Source organism: Bombina bombina, chromosome 3 (assembly GCF_027579735.1).
Source record: "Bombina bombina isolate aBomBom1 chromosome 3, aBomBom1.pri, whole genome shotgun sequence".
Taxonomy (NCBI): Eukaryota; Metazoa; Chordata; class Amphibia; order Anura; family Bombinatoridae; genus Bombina; species Bombina bombina.
Genome location: NC_069501.1, coordinates 1101563008 through 1101583182, shown reverse-complemented (window position 1 = coordinate 1101583182; position 20175 = coordinate 1101563008). Strand labels below are relative to the sequence as shown.

The window sequence follows — 20175 nt, the reverse complement described above, 5'->3', positions numbered from 1 at the left end:
TCGCTTTTATAGTGGTAACATAATATATCAATTTTTTTATATGTAAATCTAAACTTTCCAAAAAAGTATAGGAAAGAGTTAATGCTAGAAATTCCATATAAGGAGGAAGATTACAGACCTATGTATTCCCTGAGGAAATGCAGTATGCATGAAACTTGTAGGCTTTACGCCACTCAGCTATGTTGACACTGTGGGCGATTTGCCTTTGTTTTAACACTATGAATAATAACCAAACTTATATTTTTACTAATTTTGCTGCCCTCAATTGAGCAACAAACGCCACATTTTATTCTTTAAATTATTTTGAATAAAACTGAAACATTTCAGAGGTCTTGGAATGGAAATAGGTCATCACAAAAAGCAACTTTGTTGTCTGATAGTTTAAGATGGGGGTAAATTTAGTGTTGTCAGACTCTAGAAATAATCATAGTGTAAAGAAGGAAATGCATTGTTTTATACTTTTTATGTCAAAATTACATTTGTTTTGCTGAATGTACAGGGCATTCCTTGTTTTATTGCGTTTCACTTTATTGTGCTTCGCAGATATTGCTCTTTTTACAAATTTGAAGGTTTGTGTCAAGTCTATCGATGCCATTTTTCCAACATATATACACAACATGAATAAACATATATACACACTTATATATGCACACCACCAGCAAAAAGATTATGACTCACTGAAGGCTCAGATGATTAGCATTATTCAGCAATAAAGTTTTTATTAATTAAGGTATGTACATTGTTTTTTAGACATAATGCTGTTGCACACTTAATAGCCTACACTATAGTGTAAATATAACTTTTATATGCACTGGGAAACGAAAAAAATTGTGTGACTCACTTTTTTGCTATATTCGCTTTATTGCGGTGTACGCCTGTATTGTTAAATTGCTTTTATGCGATCCTGCAAAATCTTGCTATACATATTCATAACATCAAAGTAATGTACATACCCATCTACCAAAACCAAATGTGGTAGTTTTTTGTCTATTCCATTTATTTTTAATTTCCTACACAAAAAAAGCTCAAGGTTAACAGGGAAGTTAAAAATTTAGGCTTGATGGCTAGACACAGACAATATTTTGGGGATATGCATTTTGAGGAATTATTTGCATACAGGCTACCAACTGACACACCTGGGTTTACACATGCACATTTCAAAAAAGGTCTCTGAGCATTAATTATAAGGGTAAATAAATCCAACAGCTTAACTGTGTGCCTTAACATCCAATTATTCACAGATACTAAGAGAATGTAACACTTACCGATATCCCTGCACTTCCGTTACTTCTCCTATGATGTCTTCAGATCTTCTTCAAAGGATAAAATAAAAGGCCGCTGCTGCCAAAGTCCACTCACGGGTTATCAGCAACCCAATAGCTCAGGACACAGGTGATACCACCGGGCCCAAAATGAGTGCCCAGTGTCTTTGGATCAGTCCTTCACTCACGTGATCACGTGACACGGACTGTCAAGCAGTGTTACGGCTGCTCAGGTGTAGATGGGTAAACAAAGTTAATTAAAAAATATTTTGTTGGCACTTTCTTTATATATAAAACCTCAAACTTTATTAGATATGGACTTAGGATCCGTCTGATAATATGCTACAATAAAGTTTGTGATTTTATATATGAAGTAAGTGATGGTGGTAACTTATTTTTGAATTTACACATGCATATCCCAAAAATGTCTTCTCCTACAAAGATAAGCGATCTTTTAACACTTCATGAAGGCCATTCCAGTGAAAAACTTCCCAAGCACCATCCAATATGCATATTTTAAAGCAGGTATGGCCAACTGGTGACCAATGGGCCCCATGCAACCATCTACACATTTTTAATCAGAACGAAAATGTGTGCTTTATGGTCTTTGGGTTGGCAAATAAGACAACCAGAACTCAAAACAGCCCTCTGAAGGACAACCTTACTTAAGTTTAGCATGTGCCACTGGACATTTCTATAAAATATTATTTGACTGTTTAATAGCCTTCAAAATTATGGTATCTTAAATATTAATCTGCAGCTCTGTGTGTTAGGAAGTTCACCATAACTTTAAAGCATGTCCTTGTGATTTTAATTTAATATAGAAACAAAATATTTCAACTTTGAATATTTGTATTTCATTTAAAGGGGCATTGAACACTTTGGTATCACTCTAGCAGTTCATATATAATTGTCTCTGACTGGCCTCAGCAGAAGAGATAGGATAATAAACAGAGTTTTAAACTTAGGAATGCCTAGGTTACAACATAACAATGCCTTTTACTTTATGGCATCTAGACTTTTACACTTATTTAAACAATAACACATTAGCATATAATTCAGTTAAATCTTTTGTATATGTCATTCTATCTTGCTTTTAATGTTTAATGTCCCTTTAAACGGCTTTAAAGGGCTGCAGTGCCTATAGATAACCAACTAGCCATTGGGTATGCACCTTCATAAACCTTCAAGTAAAGTTTTTGTCACCTTTTTTATTTGATTATTGTAATTAATAGGATTGTATTGTTTCCTACATTTAGACATTGTCATGTTTATCTGTCCAGTGCATCATACTGTTTAACTGCACGCGTAAATAGATGATTAACGAAGAGCTAATATTTGCTTTCTGAATTTCATTAGGAAATTGGTTGTTTAATAATTTCTTTCTTTTACAGTCTTCAAGAGTTCACATAACCCGAGCGGTTTTAGAGCAGTTTTTGTCTTTTGCAAAGTACTTGGATGGTTTATCTCATGGAGCGCCTTTGCTGAAACAGCTTTGTGATCATATCCTTTTCAATCCAGCTATATGGATACATACACCAGCAAAGGTAATAAACAGGCTATTATATTGCTTAGGAGTCACTTTATAGTTGAGGCAACATTTTTTATATATATATATAAGGAAGGACGCCATTGGCTGGTGCCACATTGCTCAAACTATTGTAAAGATAATGCCTAAAAAAAAATAAAAAAATATTATATTTGTAATTAAGAATTACAAATGGTATAAGTTACTCTTAATAAATGGATTTAACATGTAATATTACATGTGCATTATTTTACTATCAGTACTAACGCAAGGCACACAAAAAAAATTTGGTGGGTTAAATGTGGTTACTGAGTGGTAGTCTTGGTGGGCCCGGGTTTAGAGACTGTGTTCTCTATAGGTTTGCCATATTGCTGTTTTAAAAGAGGACACATAAAAAATAGATATGTCAGGGTTCTTATAATGGAAAATTTTTCAAACATTCCTTTAAACAGCCCCTGACGTATTTTTCATATGTCCTCCCTTAAAGCGGCAATATACACATGTATACATATAATTTTATTTTTTATATACTCAAAAAAGCTTCTATAGCAGAATTGATCTTTCAGATGGAGAACATTTGTGCATTTATTATGTTTTAATTTTGTAGATTTTTTTAGAATGGTTTCACCAGGAATCATGTTATTGTTTTGCAGGTGCAGCTTTCACTCTATACCTACCTATCTGCTGAGTTTATCGGCACTGCCACAATATACACCACCATCCGCAGGGTGGGAACAGTATTACAGCTAATGCATACACTGAAATATTACTACTGGGTTGTTAATCCTATAGACAGCAGTGGAATTAATCCAAAGGGCCTTGGTGAGTACTTATATTCTGAGTCTTAATGTACATTTATATATTTGTGCCCAGACACTTGATTCAATTGTACTGTATCACGTTCTCCCCTTAAATATGTTCCCAATGATCCATTTTACCTGCTGGACTGTATTACATGATTTACAAATAGCTTCTTTGCCTTCATATATGGAAAATGTCAAGTACTGCAGTACTTGCTGTAAAAGAGCTATGTAAACAAGAGGCAATAGTATAAATCAATCTCACATAGAGAGAAACTAGCCCATTTAAAAGGATGTTTCTGCCGGGGCTTTGAATACAATTATTTGTATAAACTTGTTGCCTAAGTATGCTGTCCCTTTAAGCTGAAAATGTTGCCTGTTTGTGTTACAAACTTTTTATTACAATACAATCTAGCTAAGTTAAAATAAACAGTAATGCTTTACTTACTACTAAGATGAGTCAATTAAACTAAATGTTTTGTTTTTGCAAATAAGCTGCAGTTATAAGACTGAGTTAAAAAGCAAGTTATTTGTTGCCAAATGTGATTGTATGCATGCCCTTCACTTAGTAAGAAACACTTTGTATCTCATGGTTATGACTGACAGAACAATGCACACTTTATAAAGATTCAGATGTGTTGTGCTGATACCAATAAGCAAGATGCTAATTACTGTAGAGCTTTACTGCATTTGAGTTTGAACTCAAAAGAACATAGATGTCTGAGATTGCTGATATTCTGTGTAGACAGATACTTTGTAGGTTGATATCTTTTTGTTGATGTTGTGTTTTGTGTTTTTAAATCAGAAGGCACATAGTATAAATGTATTTACTTTAAAGGGAAATACAGATCAAACATGAGCTCCCCATAAAGGGGCAGATTACGAGTGGGGGGAGGTGCCGCTGCTGGCTGCCACACTTTCCTCAGGCTCCTGACCTCTTCTGGATTTATCTTAAGTTTAACCTTCTTACATTCAAAATTCATCATAATTATTTCAAGGACCAATACCGACTCCACATAACGCACAACTAGACTCATAGAAATTGAACGGATGACATTACTAAAGTGAGATACTCAACGGATGGAAATATACTTCCACTGGACCATCTTACTACCAGAAAGAGATACCTTCAGCTGAACACCACAAACAAGGTACACTTAAACTAAAAAAAACTCAACCCATGCACAAATTGGGTTTTGGATTTCATCATCCATTTAGCAATGCTCAGATTTCATTTCTAAACACAAGAAAAACTAATTGATTACGTCTATTTCTCCAACATAGGTGTGTCCGGTCCACGGCGTCATCCTTACTTGTGGGATATTCTCTTCCCCAACAGGAAATGGCAAAGAGCCCAGCAAAGCTGGTCACATGATCCCTCCTAGGCTCCGCCTACCCCAGTCATTCTCTTTGCCGTTGTACAGGCAACATCTCCACGGAGATGGCTTAGAGTTTTTTAGTGTTTAACTGTAGTTTTTCATTATTCAATCAAGAGTTTGTTATTTTCAAATAGTGCTGGTACGTACTATTTACTCAGAAACAGAAAAGAGATGAAGAATTCTGTTTGTATGAGGAAAATGATTTTAGCAACCGTAACTAAAATCCATGGCTGTTCCACACAGGACTGTTGAGAGCAATTAACTTCAGTTGGGGGAACAGTTTGCAGTCTCTTGCTGCTTGAGGTATGACACATTCTAACAAGACGATGTAATGCTGGAAGCTGTCATTTTCCCTATGGGATCCGGTAAGCCATGTTTATTACGATTGTAAATAAGGGCTTCACAAGGGCTTATTTAAACTGTAGACTTTTTTTGGGCTAAATCGATTGATATTAACACTTATTTAGCCTTGAGGAATCATTTATTCTGGGTATTTTGATTTAATAATATCGGCAGGCACTGTTTTAGACTCCTTATTCTTTAGGGGCTTTCCCAAAGCATAGGCAGAGTCTCATTTTCGCGCCGGTGTTGCGCACTTGTTTTTGAGAGGCATGGCATGCAGTCGCATGTGAGAGGAGCTCTGATACTTATAAAAGACTTCTGAAGGCGTCATTTGGTATCGTATTCCCCTTTGGGTTTGGTTGGGTCTCAGCAAAGCAGATACCAGGGACTGTAAAGGGGTTTAAAGCTTAAAACGGCTCCGGTTCCGTTATTTTAAGGGTTAAAGCTTCCAAAATTGGTGTGCAATATTTTCAAGGCTTTAAGACGCTGTGGTGAAAATTTGGTGAATTTTGAACAATTCCTTCATGTTTTTTCGCAATTGCAGTAATAAAGTGTGTTCAGTTTAAAATTTAAAGTGACAGTAACGGTTTTATTTTAAAACGTTTTTTGTACTTTCTGATCAAGTTTATGCCTGTTTAACATGTCTGAACTACCAGATAGACTGTGTTCTGAATGTGGGGAAGCCAGAATTCCTATTCATTTAAATAAATGTGATTTATGTGATAATGACAATGATGCCCAAGATGATTCCTCAAGTGAGGGGAGTAAGCATGGTACTGCATCATTCCCTCCTTCGTCTACACGAGTCTTGCCCACTCAGGAGGCCCCTAGTACATCTAGCGCGCCAATACTCCTTACTATGCAACAATTAACGGCTGTAATGGATAATTCTGTCAAAAACATTTTAGCCAAAATGAACCCTTGTCAGCGTAAGCGTGGCTGCTCTGTTTTAGTTACTGAAGAGCATGACGACGCTGATATTAATATCTCTGAAGGGCCCCTAACCCAATCTGAGGGGGCCAGGGAGGTTTTGTCTGAGGGAGAAATTACTGATTTAGGGAACATTTCTCAGCAGGCTGAATCTGATGTGATTACATTTAAATTTAAATTGGAACATCTCCGCATTTTGCTTAAGGAGGTATTATCCACTCTGGATGATTGTGAAAATTTAGTCATCCCAGAGAAACTATGTAAAATGGACAAGTTCCTAGAGGTGCCGGGGCTCCCAGAAGCTTTTCCTATACCCAAGCGGGTGGCGGACATTGTTAATAAAGAATGGGAAAGGCCCGGTATTCCTTTCGTCCCTCCCCCCATATTTAAAAAACTGTTTCCTATGGTCGACCCCAGAAAGGACTTATGGCAGTCAGTCCCCAAGGTCGAGGGAGCGGTTTCTACTTTAAACAAACGCACCACTATTCCCATAGAGGATAGTTGTGCTTTCAAAGATCCTATGGATAAAAAATTAGAAGGTTTGCTTAAAAAGATGTTTGTTCAGCAGGGTTACCTTCTACAACCCATTTCATGCATTGTCCCTGTCACTACAGCCGCATATTTCTGGTTTGATGAACTGCTTAAGGTGCTCGATAGTGACTCTCCTCCTTATGAGGAGATTATGGACAGAATCAATGCTCTCAAATTGGCTAATTCTTTCACTCTAGACGCCTCTTTGCAATTGGCTAAGTTAGCGGCTAAGAACTCTGGGTTTGCTATTGTGGCGCGCAGAGCGCTTTGGTTGAAATCTTGGTCGGCTGATGCGTCTTCCAAGAACAAGCTACTAAACATTCCTTTCAAGGGGAAAACGCTGTTTGGTCCTGACTTGAAAGAGATTATCTCTGATATCACTGGGGGTAAGGGCCACGCCCTTCCTCAGGATCGGCCCTTCAAGGCAAAAAATAGACCTAATTTTCGTCCCTTTCGTAAAAACGGACCAGCCCAAGGTGCTACGTCCTCTAAGCAAGAGGGTAATACTTCTCAGGCCAAGCCAGCTTGGAGACCAATGCGAGGCTGGAACAAGGGAAAGCAGGCCAAGAAACCTGCCACTGCTACCAAGACAGCATGAAATATTGGCCCCCGATCCGGGACCGGATCTGGTGGGGGGCAGACTCTCTCTCTTCGCTCAGGCTTGGGCAAGAGATGTTCTGGATCCTTGGGCGCTAGAAATAGTCTCCCAGGGTTATCTTCTGGAATTCAAGGGACTTCCCCCAAGGGGGAGGTTCCACAAGTCGCAGTTGTCTTCAGACCACATAAAAAGACAGGCGTTCTTACATTGTGTAGAAGACCTGTTAAAAATGGGAGTGATTCATCCTGTTCCATTAAGAGAACAAGGGATGGGGTTCTACTCCAATCTGTTCATAGTTCCCAAAAAAGAGGGAACGTTCAGACCAATCCTAGATCTCAAGATCTTAAACAAATTTCTCAAGGTCCCATCGTTCAAGATGGAAACCATTCGAACTATCCTTCCTTCCATCCAGGAAGGTCAATTCATGACCACGGTGGATTTAAAGGATGCGTATCTACATATTCCTATCCACAAGGAACATCATCGGTTCCTAAGGTTTGCATTCCTGGACAAACATTACCAGTTCGTGGCGCTTCCTTTCGGATTAGCCACTGCTCCAAGGATTTTCACAAAGGTACTAGGGTCCCTTCTAGCGGTGCTAAGACCAAGGGGCATTGCAGTAGTACCTTACCTGGACGACATTCTGATTCAAGCGTCGTCCCTTCCTCAAGCAAAGGCTCACACGGACATTGTCCTGGCCTTTCTCAGATCTCACGGCTGGAAAGTGAACGTGGAAAAGAGTTCTCTATCCCCGTCAACAAGGGTTCCCTTCTTGGGAACAATTATAGACTCCTTAGAAATGAGGATCTTTCTCACAGAGGCCAGAAAAACAAAGCTTCTGGACTCTTGTCGGATACTTCATTCCGTTCCTCTTCCTTCCATAGCTCAGTGCATGGAAGTGATCGGGTTGATGGTGGCGGCGATGGACATAGTTCCTTTTGCGCACATTCATCTAAGACCATTACAACTGTGCATGCTCAGTCAGTGGAATGGGGACTATACAGACTTGTCTCCGAAGATACAAGTAAATCAGAGGACCAGAGACTCACTCCGTTGGTGGCTGTCCCTGGACAATCTGTCTCAAGGGATGATGTTCCACAGACCAGAGTGGGTCATTGTCACGACCGACGCCAGTCTGATAGGCTGGGGCGCGGTCTGGGGATCCCTGAAAGCTCAGGGTCTTTGGTCTCGGGAAGAATCTCTTCTACCGATAAATATTCTGGAACTGAGAGCGATATTCAATGCGCTCCAGGCCTGGCCCCAGCTTGCGAGGACCAGGTTCATACGGTTTCAATCAGACAACATGACGACTGTTGCGTACATCAACCATCAGGGGGGAACAAGGAGTTCCCTAGCGATGGAAGAAGTAACCAAAATTATTCTTTGGGCGGAGTCTCACTCCTGCCACCTGTCTGCTATCCACATCCCAGGAGTGGAAAATTGGGAAGCGGATTTTCTGAGTCGTCAGACATTGCATCCGGGGGAGTGGGAACTCCATCCGGAAATCTTTGCCCAAGTCACTCACCTGTGGGGCATTCCAGACATGGATCTGATGGCCTCTCGTCAGAACTTCAAAGTTCCTTGCTACGGGGCCAGATCCAGGGATCCCAAGGCGGCTCTAGTGGATGCACTAGTAGCACCTTGGACCTTCAAACTAGCTTATGTGTTCCCGCCATTTCCTCTCATCCCCAGGCTGATAGCCAGGATCAAGCAGGAGAGGGCGTCGGTGATCTTGATAGCTCCTGCGTGGCCACGCAGGACTTGGTATGCAGATCTGGTGAATATGTCATCGGCTCCACCTTGGAAGCTACCTTTGAGACGAGACCTTCTTGTTCAGGGTCCGTTCGAACATCCGAATCTGGTTTCACTCCAGCTGACTGCTTGGAGATTGAACGCTTGATTTTATCGAAGCGAGGATTCTCAGATTCTGTGATCGATACTCTTGTTCAGGCCAGAAAGCCTGTGACTAGAAAGATTTACCACAAAAATTTGGAAAAAATATATCTGTTGGTGTGAATCTAAAGGATTCCCTTGGGACAAGGTTAAGATTCCTAGGATTCTATCCTTCCTCCAAGAAGGATTGGAAAAAGGATTATCTGCAAGTTCCCTGAAGGGACAGATTTCTGCCTTGTCGGTATTACTTCACAAAAAGCTGGCAGCTGTGCCAGATGTTCAAGCCTTTGTTCAGGCTCTGGTTAGAATCAAGCCTGTTTACAAACCTTTGACTCCTCCTTGGAGTCTCAATTTAGTTCTTTCAGTTCCTCAGGGGGTTCCGTTTGAACCCTTACATTCCGTTGATATTAAGTTATTATCTTGGAAAGTTTTGTTTTTAGTTGCGATTTCTTCTGCTAGAAGAGTCTCAGAATTATCTGCTCTGCAGTGTTCTCCTCCTTATCTGGTGTTCCATGCAGATAAGGTGGTTTTACGTACTAAACCTGGTTTTCTTCCAAAAGTTGTTTCTAACAAAAACATTAACCAGGAGATTATCGTACCTTCTCTGTGTCCAAAACCAGTTTCAAAGAAGGAACGTTTGTTGCACAATTTGGATGTTGTTCGCGCTCTAAAATTCTATTTAGATGCTACAAAGGATTTTAGACAAACATCTTCCTTGTTTGTTGTTTATTCAGGTAAAAGGAGAGGTCAAAAAGCAACTTCTACCTCTCTCTCTTTTTGGATTAAAAGCATCATCAGATTGGCTTACGAGACTGCCGGACGGCAGCCTCCCGAAAGAATCACAGCTCATTCCACTAGGGCTGTGGCTTCCACATGGGCCTTCAAGAACGAGGCTTCTGTTGATCAGATATGTAGGGCAGCGACTTGGTCTTCACTGCACACTTTTACCAAATTTTACAAGTTTGATACTTTTGCTTCTTCTGAGGCTATTTTTGGGAGAAAGGTTTTGCAAGCCGTGGTGCCTTCCATTTAGGTGACCTGATTTGCTCCCTCCCTTCATCCGTGTCCTAAAGCTTTGGTATTGGTTCCCACAAGTAAGGATGACGCCGTGGACCGGACACACCTATGTTGGAGAAAACAGAATTTATGTTTACCTGATAAATTTCTTTCTCCAACGGTGTGTCCGGTCCACGGCCCGCCCTGGTTTTTTTAATCAGGTCTGATATTTTATTTTTCTTTAACTACAGTCACCACGGTACCATATGGTTTCTCCTATGCAAATATTCCTCCTTAACGTCGGTCGAATGACTGGGGTAGGCGGAGCCTAGGAGGGATCATGTGACCAGCTTTGCTGGGCTCTTTGCCATTTCCTGTTGGGGAAGAGAATATCCCACAAGTAAGGATGACGCCGTGGACCGGACACACCGTTGGAGAAAGAAATTTATCAGGTAAACATAAATTCTGTTTTTACTAAAATACATTGGTTTTAAAACCCCTGCATGCTTTATTATCTGTTATCTACAATGCAGCCTGAAGTGCAAAATCTCACACATCACTCTGGCCTGAATCCTATAGAGCAGGGCAATGTAACCAGCCCCCACTGCTAACATTCCTACAAATACTAGAAGCTATTTTAACCCCTTCACTGCAGAGGGAATGACCACCTATACGCCCTCACATCTGCACTCCTTAAGGCCCCAAAAAGCGGTCGCAGCACTTAGTCCCTCACTAGTGGCTACCCTAAAATCACTCAGCATTTTCTAAGGGACCAACAGGGGCTGTCGTGGAGGAAAATCAAAATTTAAAGTTCTATATCCTGACACTATCACAGCTGCCCCACCACCCTGTCCACCCGCAAGCCCAATTGAAGTGATCCAACCTAAAAGCCACAAAAACCGCACTATCAAATCAAGAAAATCTCTTTGTGTGATCCCTATTAGAAGACACGTTGTCTCCAAAGTACAGAGCAAAAACTCAGAATCCCAAGACTGTCCTATCAGAGCAATCCTATGAAATGCCAGATCAATAAAGAACAAAACAGCTATTATTTCCGACCTTATTGAAACATGCGAATTAGCATGCATCACTGAATCATGGTTAGATGAAAATGCAGGGCCTATTCTAGAGGCAGCTATTCCAGACAATTACACAGTGTTCCCCCACCCGAGATAAGATCGCAAGGGAGGCGGAGTTATGATCTGTGCAAAATCATCCTTAAATCTCAGACCAATATCAGTCCACAAAACCCAATCTTTTGAATGTGTAGCTGCCAGCCTCTCAATAGAGAGAGGATTCCGAATACTGCTAATATACAGACCCCCAGGAGATGGGAAGAGATTTTTTCAGGAACTCTCAGACCTTTTGGCTGTCTTAATCCTTGAACACCCCAGATGGCTTATATTAGGAGACTTCCACACTTGGATTGACAACACCCTATCCCTGCTTGGGCAGGATCTCCTCAACTTGATGAGTACACTCGGCTTTACACAAATCGTCACCACTCCCACCCACAGAAAAGGTCATACACTTGATCTAGTGTTTCAGTCTGCACTAGAAGTGTCACCAGTAACTGTAAACACAGTTACCTGGTCACACCACCACTCCATTCACTTCTCCATTGCATCACAATCAACCAGACACCAGCCTCAGAACCTGGTCAAACACCACTCAATAAAAGGGGTGACACCACTGGATGTAGCATCACATATGGATCTAAGTGAACTAATGGGCACCTGCGAAGACCCCAGCTCCTTAGTCCGACTCTACAGCAAAACCATGAGAGACACCCTAAAAAGCATTGCACCATCTTGCATACGCACTGTCCAAACCCACAACAATGCACCGTGGTTTGATAGCTCCATCAGAGAAAAAAACAGGACGTAAGCTCGAGAGAAAGTAGCGCAGAACACATGATCCAGAGGATAAAGCTGCTCTTACCAAACATCTAAATAAATATCAATCCAAGATAACTCAGAAAAAATCTTCATTTTTATCACGCAAAATTGCACTCTCCCACAATAGACCCAGGCAACTGTTTCGCACAGTAGAAAGGCTCTGCAAACCAGCATGCATGCTTATCCCCACCACCTTTTCTCAGGATAAATGTGAAGCATTTGCAAACTTCTTCAGAGACAAGATTTCCTCAATCCGAACCGCTATCACAGCAGGCCAAACAGTTACACACCAGATCCACTACAATGGAATGCCAGACTGCCCCAGTTTATGGTCCACTTTTACAAATGTGGATATAAAAAAAGTTAAAAACACCATACAGAAGTTGCACCCTACTACGTGTGACTTAGACCCTGCTCCAACTCAGCTCATATCTGGATGCATTGAAACACTCGCCCCAGTCCTCACAAAAATAGTGCAGTGTTCACTAAAAACAGGAGACTTGCCAGATCCTCTAAAAGAAGCTGTGGTAAAACCACTCCTAAAGAAACCTTTATTAGACCCAGACTGCATGACTAATTACAGACCAGTATCCAACCTCCCATTTCTGGGGAAAATAATTGAAAAAGTAGTGGCAACTCAACTGGAAGCCCATCTATCTCGCCTAAACATATTCGATCCTTTCCAGTCAGGCTTCAGATGCTGCCACAGCACTGAAACAGCGCTTGTCCGAGTGCTAAATGATCTCCTCATGGCAAGAGACAAAGGTGATTACTCCATTCTAATCCTCCTGGATCTCTCAGCTGCATTTGACGCCATTGACCATAGGATTCTAATAGAGCGCTTGCAGTACATCTGTGGTCTAGGAGGCACAGTCCTTAACTGGTTTAAATCCTTCCTCGCTGGTAGATCAGAGAGTAATATCAGGATCAAGCTCATCAGAACCAACAGAACTGGCCTGCGGAGTTCCACAAGGATCTATCCTGTCTCCCATGCTATTCGCAATTTACTTACTACCACTGAGGGACATCATTAACCAACATGGCCTAAGGTATCATTGTTACGCTGATGACACACAACTCTACTTCTCCTTTTCTCCAGATACTACAGACCCAGCATGCCGCATAAACCTCATAGAATGGATGAATGCTCAAAGTGAACCCGGACAAAACAGAGTTACTCTTGGTGAGGGGACCCCAGGCATCAATAATATCCCACGATCACCCAACTGGCCTGGAGCTTGGAGGCTCTGAACTCGTTAGTTCAGCAAAGGTACGAAACCTCGGAGTGCTGATTGACGCTGGACTATATTTTAAACAGTAGATTTCCTCCATAATAAAATCTGCCTACTTTCATCTGAAAAACATAGCCAGGATACAACACTTAATTCCACCGGATGATATGCCAACATTAATCCATGCATTTGTATCCTCTAGGCTAGTTAACTGCAATGCACTTTACTTGAGCCTCCCAAAAAAAGAACTCCATCACCTTCAGGTGGTACAAAACGCAGCAGCCAGACTATTGACCAATCAAACTCGCTCCTGCCACATAACACCTGTGCTCCACTCCCTGCATTGGCTTCCAATTAAATGGCGAACATATTTTAAAATTTGCCTGCTGACCTTCAAAGCCTTAAACAACCAAGGCCCACAGTACCTGAAAGAGCTCCTGACACCCTACATCCCATCCCGTTCACTTAGTTCAGCCAACACATCCCTCCTCTCAGTGCCAAGAATAAGGACAAACTCAGGCTCCAGAGCATTCTGCCACGCTGCCCCTACTTTCTGGAACTCTTTACCGTGCGCAATCAGAGAGGCACCGTCCTTACAGACTTTTAAAAAAAAAAGCTAAAGACCCACCTCTTCCATCAGGCATTTAGTCCGCTTATCTGACCTTCAGAAACTACTAACTTTTATGTCTTATGTTGGTACAGTATATTTGTAAAGTACTTTGAGTCTCACAGGGAGAAAAGCGCTATATAAATCGCAAATTATTATTTTTATTATTATATTTAAAAGGGACACTCACGTCAAAATAAACTTTTATGATTCAGATGGAGCAGCAGTTTTAAGACACTTTCCAATTTTGCAGTGTCTTTTTATGTTCACACTTTCTGGGGAACAAGATCCTACTGAGCATGTGCGCAAGCTCAGAGGGTATACGTATTACTAGTCTGTAATTGGCTGATGTCTGTCACATGATACAGGGGGCCGGCAAAATAGGAGAATAAATACATTTGTCAGAAACAATATCTGTTTATTTGAAATTCAGTGTATATGTTCTTGCAGTGTCTTTTTTTATTATGCACTTGTTAATTATGCAATTCTACTGCATTAAGTGGTCCTTTAAGTTTTTTATTTTTTTATTAGCTTTTCAACTAAATACATATAACAAGAAAAAAAGGTACAATTAAACCATTTAGTAGCCAGCTGATGATACGAAGCGGCAAGTTTATGACCATAACAATTATAATCAATGGTCAAAGTTCCTGCTGGAGTCCAGGTATACAGTCTTGTATTCAATATAGTAGATAAGTCCATTTGAATAATGCCCATCCAGCAAGGTATTAACTAGTTTGACTATAATACAAATATCAAAGAAAAATAATAATGTGAATACAGTTTAAGACAAACACAATCATTTAAAAAAAATATTGCCGAAGTCATAGATAGGAAACTCAACATTTACATGGTAGAACCAGGGATTAGCTGCCCTTTAAAAGAGCAAACAATTACATATTTAAGAGTACTAATATTTATAAGGGGCAAAGGAACCTTTTAGTATGTTCTAGACTAAATATCAACACCCTGTACATGTGTAGGCTGGGCCCAGGAAAGAGTAAAAAGTAAGGGAGAGGATCAGTTATTTATTTTACTTTATAATACAATTCCCAATAAAACAACATATCATGGGCGTGTCTCTGGGCAGCACCTTGAATGGCAGCAATATCGGTAGCTGCGTGTGGAATGCAGATAATTTGCCAACTATCAGCAGTTTATGAAGCCATCTGTACTTTAAACTAAGGTCTCTGAACTACACAGAGCGTACTGAATCTATTGAGCTGAAATTAGCACCAGATTGTCGATCCGGAGCGTTGAGGCCTGTGGCAACTCTCATAAGGAGCAGTCCTCAACACCCCCCTGTAAATCTTAGAACGGGTATGAGCAGCTTTTACGCTGTTTTTCTTTTCCCTTTACATCTTACAGTACAGGAGAGAAACTGAAAATGATGTGGTCTACAGAGTGTAATATACTATTGAGAGCCTTCTGGCTATTCACCTTGACAAGTTTGAGGAGCATGTACTCGGGATATTGTGTTCTGACGTGACTCATACCCCTCCGCCTGACACAGAATCAAGCCAGAAGCGGGATACCAGCCTGCAAGATGCAGATGAGTCACTCCCTACCTGTGAGATGAAGTGGGGTGAGCTGGGGAGGTCGACGTCTGCATCGCCTGACACATAGCGACTCTCAAAGCAAAAGCTGAGGAGGGTATTGGCACAAGAGAGTCTGACCTAGGCACAAAGCGACAGCTGTGCGAAGAAAATGGCCGACAAACTACAATACCAGATTGGAGTGGCTCTGGCGTGCGGGTGCGATATTAGTCTGCTGACTCTGCCCAGTCAAATATCTATAACGGAGAGATGAGTCTACCGTTAGATTGTGGGTTGACGGGCTGGCATCGCCTACCTCAAGGACTAACCGAGCAGCAGCGCAAGGCATACTACCATATCCAGCTTAGCAGAGCAACTACACCAGGGACTAATTGCCCCCTTTCACCGCTCACAATGGAACTTTGCTGCTTACAGCGATCCGGACCTGTTAGTCCACAGCCCTCCATGAGGAGATTGAGAGATATTGTTCCCGCAGCCTACTGCCTCAAAATGGGGGTCGGATGGCACTGCCTACGTTACAGGATAGGAGTGGGGTAAGGACGCTCTGTTTTTGGCTACAGAGTTATAGACATTTGGAGCCACGGATGCGGTTGTTTTTGTTGGTGTTGCTCTGGGGGTGCCAGACTTTGCAGCTGACTTTATAAGATTACCCAGCCAAACACTGACATGATCATCAATTGTAGATGTTTCTTGGCATGTCGGCAGCATATTATGTAAATAGTTAAAAGTATTACCAACCACAATATCCACAATTTATTTGTCAAAAACTGCCTATGCTGTGTCTGTTTAGTTAGCCCAAATCAATGAAAGCTACCAAATTTGAACCGCAGCGTTGCATGATATTGTTTTAGCTTAGTTTCACTACTATTGCCATGCTCCCTACTTTGTTTATGGTGGCTCCTCAGTCGTTTCTCCTTTCCAACAGCCCAGTTTTTAATGTCAGGATAGGCAGTATAGTCTTTTTCATACCCTGTTATGTAATGTTTGCCAATACCATGCATAAAATTGTTATCCCACCTCTTCAATAGCAACTTGTATGCTAGGCTCCTAAATGATCCTCATGATGGGGAGCTAAGGTTATTTATGTCAAAATTTACGCCATCAAATCTGCAGGTATTATGCATTGCAACCTCTTGCCTTGTCTTACAGATCTTCTGTTTTTGTAGAATTCCCCTGTGCTGTTTGCCTTTAGATATACCAAAGCGTTTAAATACCAATGAAAAACAAATATGAGGTTCATTGTGACCCAAGAGAGGTCACTTTAGTAGCATGATACTCTCTATATGGTTAATTATTATATTATTATATAAGGTCCAAAAGTGACCTCCTGTGAACTTGGAGAGTCTTAAGCATATACAACACTATAATTTAACGTAGGTTATTACATGCATCCACCTCTGTTTTTAAGTGTATGAGACTGTGTTTATTTTATTTCCAAAAAGGCCACAATATACATTCTTCTTGTCACTAGCAGCATGCCTCTTATACAACTTTGACTAATGTATTGAGTGTATGGAACGACTATGTAACCACGTCTTATTACCATATGTTGTATATATGTCTTGATTAAACCTCAATAAAAATTACAATAAAAAAAACAAAAAAGGGGGGCGGAGCCAACTGCAGAGCTGATAGGACGTGTTCTGGTGCAGCTCCCGGGCCCAGGATCTTAATTTAGATGTCTTTCTACACTTTATTGTGATCTTTTTCAACCCTGAACCTAGGTGGATAGACCTAAGAACTGAAAGCGTATTCCTGTGAACTTTTTGGGGTCCGGAGAGACTGCACCAGCCTTCCATCACTGCTATACACTACAGAGTTGAGGGAGAGAGCCGCCATCTTGCAGACCTCTAGCCATCTACCCCACTCACAGGCAGCTGTAAACCTTCTATCTCTCAAGGGTTCCGACCTATCCTGCACTATGATGATTCCATCTCCCTTTTTTGGAGGAGATAAGATACCTACTCGAAAGCCACCACGCTAGTCTGGCTGACAAGCTGTATGCTGCTCCTCAAAGAAATGGCGGCTGTCGGCCTCAGCAGCCCGACCTTGCTGAGTCTATCTTAAGTGAACGAGATGGGAGTGGCGCTGCGGGGCCCCGGCGCTTTCCCCCTGACTGCAACACAGCAATGGTGGAACAGACGGGCGACACATCAAAAGAACCAGGCCATCTTGATTTTCCGGCAGCTGGTGGGGCAGTAAGTACTACCGTAGCTGCGGACACCCTCCCTCACACCAGTACAAACCCACCCACAGCTCTCACTCCAGATTTGACTCACGGACATAACGGCGGGTCCCTGAAACTGCACAGCGCAACAATAGATACGAAGTCAGTAGGGGTGCAAATCCCCCTTCAATACATGCCGCTCTATTTGGCCCATACAATGTCCGTTTTTCTACTTCTTAAGCTGACTCTCTTCTTGGTGCTGTTTGACTGTGGGGTAATTTCGGCTCAGACACTAACGCTACAGGGAAATCCACCAACTTCTCATAGGGCCGGTATCGGCTAGCACATATACTCCCAGCTGGACCCCTGCAGCGGTAAAATATTCTGGGACAGACATGTTTGTATTTTACCGGACTGTGTTTAATCTCCACTGGTTGCAATATAGAAATGCATATGTTCACCCGTTATTTTAATCCAAATGTGTAGGCTTCTAAACATGTCACCTACCACAAGATATTGATTAGTTTTCCCAGAGTGCGTCATGTCCATAGCTTAACCTTACCTATGTACCTCATTTTTGCAAGCCAGCATTTGAGTCTCTGATTATCAGCATTATGTCAGTATTCTGCCATAGCCTACTGCCCTTAGGGTTTTTGTTAAATTTACATAAAGTGAATGTAATATGCTATTTACTGCTAACTATGGCAATATATTATGGGGATAGCAATTTCAGGGTGCAACTGAACTTTTGGGCGTTAGCAGTGTGGGTTTGTGCTTACAAAAATATATATATATAGTCTATATGGATTTTGAGTGAAAGATATGATGTTTATTATACCTTGTTTCCAACTGGACAAGTTTATTATGTTAAGTAGTTATAAATGCTCCCCTTGAGGGTTGTTTTTTCTGTGCTGAATTGGATGTGTACTACGGTACTATTTATGGCTCAACTAAATTACCAACCAATGTCCTTTTTCCCTCCCTCTACATGTGTTAGCCTGCTATGTATACTCTCTTAAGGGGATCACTGCTATGGTGTTCCCTACTAGTTTACATGCCACCGGGAGCTTGGACATCTGCGGCCGAGATGTCTGAGCCTTCCACATTTTTAACTTGTATACTGACAGGGTACCTAATGGCAAGCCAGGATTGGTACCCTGTTAAATTAAATTTACTTACTTAAGCGTGTTTTATACCAATCCTATATACGCAATTATACTAAAATCTGAGGTTTTCATGATGGGGTCCAAAAGGGGCCTCTTATCCTTGGTGTAACCTTCCGTTATAGCTGTTTAATATTGTTTGTTTTGAGGCCCAAGAGCGGCCGTTTAGATAAATATGAAGGTTCTATACTTTTATTGGCATTTCAGTGACCTATTGTATTATTTGTCTTTTATCCATGTGGCAGATGAAGATGTTTTACGTATTGCTTAACGTGATTGAGACCACATGTAATGTTTATCAACCTAGAATTTACGCATTGTACCCTGTTATAAGCCATTCTAGATTTCTACTGTATACTGCTGCAATTTTTTGTTTGTATGCCAATTTTTCACCTCAATAAAAAATATAAAAAAACAAAAAACAAAAAAAACCCAATATATCATAAAATGTATCTAACTGGTCTGTTTTCATATATTGAAATCTCTCTAAAAGGAGAGTTTTATTCATCCTCTCCTTCCAATTGAGAATAGATGGAAGGTCAGGATATTTCCAAAATTTAGTTACTAATTGTCATTCAGCATTTAGGAGTACTTGTCCTAAATTCTTTTTGATTTTGCATTTGAAGCTCATGGGAAGGTTAAATAGAACGACTTTGGGTTCTGCAATGGAGGCCGTGCAGACATAACTAACAATATACAAACCCATTACTTAAATACCCCATACCAAATACTTAGATCAGTATCAGCTGTTTTCAGAAACAATCAGTCCTCCGATCATCACAAGGCAACATGCGTCAATAGTGTTGACGCTCCTAAGTGACGTTATCAGTGTGTGCAAGTGGAAAACATCAACCACATCACCCGTTGCCATGGCAATGAAATACACAATGCACCCGTCCGATGGAAACTTCAGTGTCACACTAGCGTTCGGTACGAGGAAAGCATCTGAGGCTGAACTGACAGAACAATATATACATATATTACAAATTAAACTATTCATCATTATATAAAATCTCTAAGCAAAATTAAACAACAATCTTCGGTGACTCACCAATATACTAGCCCTATCTATACTCATGGGTATCAAAGTGCTAGGTGTCCCAAAATAGTTATTCACTAAATTCATTACCAAAAAACTTTTTTTTGTTACATTGGATGAATTTACTAACACCCTAGTTGTATGTGTTTCATATTTCAAGGAGAAGGTAGAAATAAAACGGACAACCACCACCATCTGTATTATTTACGGTAGCAGCAGGCAAAGTTTATGTTCGCATTCAGTCTCTTAGGAGA

The 20175-nt window shown here is 40.9% G+C and overlaps 1 protein-coding gene across 1 annotated transcript in view; it reads left to right on the top strand.

Moving 5' to 3' along the window:
- Positions 1–20175, top strand: part of NBEA (neurobeachin) — a 1472531-nt gene that overhangs the window by 462345 nt on the left and 990011 nt on the right. Inside the window, exons 12-13 of the mRNA XM_053708445.1 lie at positions 2657–2809; positions 3444–3612. Of these exons, the coding sequence (XP_053564420.1) occupies positions 2657–2809; positions 3444–3612 (322 nt within the window). The remainder of the gene's footprint in view (positions 1–2656; positions 2810–3443; positions 3613–20175) is intronic.